The following is a 6898-nucleotide window of genomic DNA, read 5'->3' as shown; positions in this document are numbered from 1 at the left end:
TATGTAGTTGTACATTGTCTGGTGGTTATTGCTTATTAGGAATATTTGAAATAAAAATTTATTGTGATTAGATTTAAAATTGCCGCCTTCTTCACTAAAAGGAGCTAGATTCTTACACGACACAATTTCTTATACTCTTGAAACATAAACTCACACTAAAATTTAAATCTCTAAATTTTTATCTTATTTCCACTTCAATGGCCACTTTGTTTCCAAAAGGAACTCATTTTGTCCCCTCTGACAACCTTCTCGTTTGCTATTTTCATAGTCACAAAAAAATATGAAGAGATTTAGATTTACAATTACTTATCAAAGAGATGAGTTTGTACAAGTCTGACTCTTTTGAATTTATTCTTGCATCGTCTTATGCCTAAGGCATTTTTAATCATATTTTGGTAATAGAATTTTTTTTCTTCAATTTATGTGACACACTTGCAATATACACAAAAAATAGGTATGCCTAATCTGGAATTTTAAAAAAATAACTCATACAAAACCTAAATCAATTTCTAAAATAATAGTATTGTCCATATTTAGATGTATTACGATACCTCAAAGAGGAAATATTTTTTTCTTTTGACTCTTAAAATTGAATCTGGTATTCTTTGACAATTCAATAAGAAAAATGTTAGCAAGATTCATGAATTTGAATTAAAATAAAATAGGAATTTTCATATTAAGATGAATTATGATACCTCTAAAAGGAAGTATTTTTAATTTTGATTCTCAAAATGGAAATTGGTATTTTAGGACATTTCGAAAAGGAAAATGTTAGCAAGATTCATGAATTCAATTTCCCAAAAAAGGAAAAAGTTTTTTTCTTCTTTATACTCACAAAAATTAACAACTTATAACTTTTACCATTAAAATTTGAAATATAGATAATATATGATGCTTTTATAATGTTGCGCAACCATATGCGTCCCTGTGATTGTCAAACCCATTTATATATTTTCAGCTTATTCCTTAAACCATAATTTCTCATAACCAATTATAAATTTTCACCCTACTCCATAAGCCATATACTTCTCACTGTAAAAGTTTACGATCTCTCTAAAATTTCCTCTCGATTTATTTGCGATGGCTGCTTTTCTGCCACCTGGTGTTGTTTTCATTCCTAATGATGAGATTCTTATTGGCTATTACCTTGCCAACAAAAATAACGAAGAGCTCCATATTTTCAATGGCTCACACATGATTAAAGATATGAACCTATATGACTCTGATCCCTTCGAATTGTCTCCAGCGTCATCCCATTCAATCTACAATGGTAGGCATTGGCACTGGTATTGTTTTACTTCAAAAATTAACAACGAAAGAAGACATTGCAAGAACGGATTTTGGAAGAAGAAAGGAAATGTTCGTAACATTACTAATGCAGATAACGTCGTTTTAGGAACTAAAACTCTCTTTGTTTTCTATCTTGGAAAATCTCCAAATGATTTAGAAAGAACTAATTGGACTATGTATGAATATGCTTTGGCAGACAATCCTCAGGTATGATATTTGGGAAAAGTAACTATTTTCTTAGTTTTGTTAACATCTAACGACTTTCAATTAATTATTTTGCAGGCTCGTTTTGTTCTTTGTAGAGTATTTGAATGCCCAATAGAGATGGACGTGGATAATGAGTTTGGGCCTATATCTGATGTTGATGAGACTGATTGTGATGCAAGTGATAATGAGCTATAGAAATTCTACTTATGAATGGAGTCAGAAAGAGACATTGACATATTGTAGTTTGATAAAGCCTGGATTTGAGTTTGTTTTTACGTAATTCTTTTAATGTTTTATGGATTTTGAGTTATAATAAGTTTTGTGATCTCTATTGTATATTTACTCTGTTTTTAAGTATTTGTTATTTAATTTTCATGTTATGGCTTATTTATTATTATATTTTAATTGTTGCAAATTATTCTTTGTTATTTTCTACTCTTATTTTACTTTGGGGTCTAAAATCTTTGCAATCTGACTCTTTGTTGAACGGTTCAAAGACTTTTTTTTTTTTAAATAGGCAACAATCATTTAAGAGAGTATAAGAGATATTTCTCCCGAAAAACAACCGGAAAGCCCCTACATTCTAAAACAAAGGAAAGTCCGAAATACATGCAACGCCAACATGCAACTACATACTCATGCAACTACATGGCATAAGCCATCAACGTTACGCCATTCCAAGCCAACAACAGCATCATCATCATGAAATATATGATGCAGTTCATTCATACAACACTATCACGTTTAATCACAACAATATTCATCACACTTCATACAACACTAACACACAAGGCTTAAGCCTCCGACCAAAATAATCATTTTTCATACATACATATATCAACACAATAACATCAAACATCATAATACACAAGTCAAGTAACGACATGATACATTTAATTCAACTTCATAATAAAAGCATACTTATTGTTAATTCAACACAAGGCATCATTATCTCATCATAAGGAAAACACACATCATCAAATCAATAACTTCATATCATCATAAGGAAAACAGGCATCAAGTTATATCATGACATGGTTACGTCAATTCATAGCAAAAAGCATACTTACTATTTTATCACCATATCGTCTCATCACTCAATCTTAATACAAGAACTAGGAGACTACATTCTATAAATCATTTTATCCTATTAAGTTATAGGTCATTCATCATCGCGTTAGCTTTTCAACTCTTTGAAAGGCGCATCAATCGGAGTTCGGAAACTCTAGTTATGACCTTAGAAAAATATGTCAGGCAAATTGGATGTCACTCGGGACTGCTCAGGTCGACTCTCAAGTCGACGCATACTGTGTCCTTGGCCTACATGAGTCGACGCAAAGTCTGCTCAGGTCGATGCATCGCTGGAAAATATGGATTCTGTCTCCCTCAATTGTGCCCAGGTCGACTCACAAGTCCACGCATACTGAATATTTGGCATGCATGGGTCGACACAAAGCTTGTTCAGGCTGACGCATAGCTGTCTTGTGTTTAATTTCTGATGTAAATTCCTACACCTAAACAAACCCTATTCCACTCGAATCCAACGCGGTACAACCTCAAAATCATCTTAATTACTCATATTTATCCCATACAACAATATCTGAAATCATTATACATTCTTTACATCAATTAGAAGCAATTAATACATCAAATCATCATTAATTTCATCAAAACGCATACAATTTTAAAAATCATTTACAAATATCCTACACCAAAACCTAACATACATTAGTCCTACATACCCACAGTTAACCCACCTATTTGAGAGTTGGAACCCCACCCTTACTTTGGTATTCTTAGAGATGAGTGTTTCAACCTCTACTTTGGCGTTCTCCCTTCTTGAGCTCTAGTTTTTCCTCTTCTCCCTTCTTCCGTTCTTTCTCTTTTTTACTTAAATGATAACTTCTCCCCTCCTCTCCCCCTTTTCTATTATTTTATTATATTATTAATACTATTACTACTAAATAGTAATAATTTCTACCAAATACTTAATTAAATAATATCCACCTAGGGAGCATATCAAGTGAGAATATTTTATAATGAGAGATGAGAGGAATAAATATTAATAATTGGATTCATCAAGAGAGAGAATGTTAAATCATTAATGAGGTTGTTAATCTATCTCTTAGTGAATCTAATGGTTGATATTTCTCCCTCTTATCTCTCATTTAAAAATGCTCTCACTTGATATGCTCCCTATCCACCTAATATTAAATAACTAAATAATTATTAACTAATATAATTCAATTAGTTATACTGTCTACACCACCAACTTCTAAACTTTTGCACACAAACCCCACTACCTTAGTTCTACTTTTAAAGCCACTGCTCCAAACAAGGTAGCTCAATAACAATACCGTACAATTATCAAATGTCACAATATTATATCACAGACAACCGATTAAAATAATAAATAAAATATTCGGGGCGTTACAACTCTCCCGCACTTACAATATTTTCGTCCTCAAAAGTTTACTTGGCGTACACAACTCTAGATACCACTCTCGTGTCTTACTCTCCGACCCCCAATTCATGTGTGGAAACACTTCGATTACCACTCATCCAGACATAAAGATAACACAACAACGATTCAACCAAATACATGTGATAATCATTCAACATCTTTGCGAAATAACAACTAACAACATAGCAACCACTTAATACATTTCAACCTAGCAACAACAACATACATAGATTCGTCCTTGGACCCATAGAATTGGGAACTCCAATGAGATTAAGTAATCTCATCCATATCATGTTGTTATTTTCAAGTAGGATGCAAGAGCTGGAGAATCGGCAAGAAGACCCGTAGGTTGAAGAACTAGATGTCTGTTTCTATTATGATTTAGTTATTGGACATTTGTTGTATTATTTCTTATATACTTTGATTTAATACATTTCTGGATGTCATTTAGGCGATGATTCTAGATGGTATTATGCAGCAGTGTTACAATGTTGAATTTTCATTTATCAAAAGGTTAACAAATAATTCTATTGACTTGCAAAAAGAAAATCGTTTTCATTAACAATTTAAAATGGAAAATAGTAACAAAGGGATTTTTCTTTATGGCTTGATGATTGTTAATCACTAGGATTCATGAATTTGATTTTTTAAAAAGAATTTTTTTTTTCAGTCGACTCATAGTCAAAAATTTGTTATATTTGTCAATTAAAAAGAAAATTGGTTGTGGTACACTTAGATTATGGAATTTGCTTAAACTTTTTGACACAGAAATATTGTTCTCATATCTCATTATAATTTTGACCTCTCCTTAAATTCTTCTCTCTCACACTTAGACGTCATAATCTCACTTAGTTTGTCTTTCTTTTCATTTTCAACTGTCGATTTTCTTCCACCTGGTGCTATTTTCATTCATCTTGATGCGATTCTTATTGGCTATTACCTTGCCAAAAAAACAATGAAGAGCTCCAGCATATGATTAAAGAGATGAATGTATATGACTCTGATCCTTTTGAATTTCATCTTGCATCATCCTATTCCATCAACAATTACAAGCAGTTTTATTGTTTTACTACAAAAATTAACGAGGAAAGAACGAATTGTAAAATCGATTTTTTGAAAAAGTAATATGTTCATGAAATTACTAAAACAGATAATATAGTCTTGGGAACTAAAACTCTTTTTGTTTTCTATTTTGGAAAATCTACCTGTGATTCTGAAAGAACCAATTGAACTATCTATGAGTATACTTTGGCAGACAAGTGGCATATAAGAGGTTTGGGAAAACTAACTCTTTTCTATTCTTTTTGATAACTCCTAACCACTTTCAATTAATTATCTTACATGCTCGGTATAGTTGGATGTGGATAGAAAGTAATTTCAACAATTAACTTAAGATAGAAAATACATAAGTGGGGCCTTTGGCCCTCCTTTCTCACAAAAAAAAAAAGAAAATATATAAGTGAGGAAAATTAACAAAGATAGAAGAAATTTAAATAAAAAAGAATTTAGATAGAAAATTACATAATATAGAAAAAAAGTGAAAAATGAAAAATTATATGATAGAAAAAATTAAAACATAACTGTTTAATTTTTAATATATAAATTTTAAAACAAAATCATATAAGCTAGAAAATTTTTAAAAATTATTTAAGATTGAAAATTTTTTAAAAAAAAATATAGAATAGAAAATGTAAACTTATCTTATATAGTAAAATTTTAAAATAAAATTATATAAGATAGAAATTTATTTAAAAAAATAGTTAAATTACTAAGAAGGAATATTAATAATTTAATTCTAACAATATTAAATATTCATTTATTAAACTCTAGCAAAAATATAATTTAGTTCCAAAAAAAAGAATTTCATTAACGTTATAAATGAATATTTTTCATTAAAAAAGAAGCAGTTAATTAACAAAATTTTCAACATTAAAGGAATAATATCTCTAAACTATTTCCTTTCTGGCACATTCTTGCTGGTATTTATATTCATTCTGCTCTCTTTGTTTATCCAAAATCTATCATTTCATTTCTCTCTAATCCAAGCCAAGTCCAGTCAAGCCAGTACGAGGAATAAACACACAAAGGAAGGTGCTTGTATATATTTTTTAAAACAATATATAATATGTTAATTGAGATCATCAATATGCATATTTTTATTGCAGACAGGCTGGCTGAGATCATGAACAAATATTAATCCATTTTTATTGGAGTTTGCTCTGATCAGGGAGCTTATCATCTTTATCATCTCACAATAAGAATTCATAATATCTCTAACTTTGTCTCTCATTTCATTTGAAATGGCCGCTTTTCATCCACCTGGTGTTGTTTTCATCCCTAATGATGAGATTCTTATTGGCTATTACCTTGCCAACAAAAATAACGAAGAGCTCCATATTTTCAATGGCTCACACATGATTAAAGAGATGAACCTATATGACTCTGATCCCTTCGAATTGTCTCCCGCGTCATCCTATTCAATCTACAATGGTAGGCACTGACACTGGTATTGTTTTACTACAAAAATTAACGAGGAAAGAAGACATTGCAAGATCGGGTTTTGGAAGAAGAAAGGAAATGTTCGTAATATTACTAATGCAGATAACGTAGTTTTAGGAACTAAAACTCTCTTTGTTTTCTATCTTGGAAAATGCCTAAATGATTAATAAAGAACTAATTGGACTATGTATGAATATGATTTGACAGACAATCTGTAGGTATCATATTTGGGAAAACTAACTCTTTTCTTAGTTTTGTAACTTTTGTTAACTTCTAACGACATTCAATTAATTATTTTGCAGGCTGGTTTTGTTCTTTGTAGAAAATTTGATTGCCCAATAGAGATGGACGTGGATATTGAATTTGGGCCTTTATCTGATGTTGATGAAACCGATTGTGATGAAAGTGATAACGAGCTTGAGAAATTCGACGTATGAA

General features: G+C 30.7%; 1 protein-coding gene across 1 annotated transcript; it reads left to right on the top strand.

The window, feature by feature from the left end:
- The first annotated feature begins 1080 nt into the window (after positions 1-1080).
- Positions 1081-1692, top strand: LOC131641774 (NAC domain-containing protein 96-like). The gene is made up of 2 exons (XM_058912085.1): positions 1081-1497; positions 1573-1692. The coding sequence occupies exons 1-2, from the start codon at positions 1081-1083 to the stop codon at positions 1690-1692; spliced, it is 537 nt and encodes a 178-aa protein (XP_058768068.1).
- Positions 1693-6898: the final 5206 nt, after the last annotated feature.

This window comes from Vicia villosa, unplaced genomic scaffold, assembly GCF_029867415.1.
Source record: "Vicia villosa cultivar HV-30 ecotype Madison, WI unplaced genomic scaffold, Vvil1.0 ctg.004066F_1_1, whole genome shotgun sequence".
NCBI lineage: Eukaryota > Viridiplantae > Streptophyta > Magnoliopsida > Fabales > Fabaceae > Vicia > Vicia villosa.
Note: the sequence above shows the minus strand (reverse complement) of the source record. Positions and strands in the feature narration are given on the sequence as shown.

What these genes read in the sequence shown, in the direction of transcription:
- LOC131641774 (XM_058912085.1), top strand. Translation starts at nt 1,081, where the DNA reads ATGGCTGCTTTTCTGCCACCTGGTGTTGTTTTCATTCCTAATGATGAG. An exon ending in CTTTGGCAGACAATCCTCAG is followed by an intron (nt 1,498 to 1,572) that starts GTATGATATTTG and finishes ATTATTTTGCAG; the next exon opens with GCTCGTTTTGTTCTTTGTAG.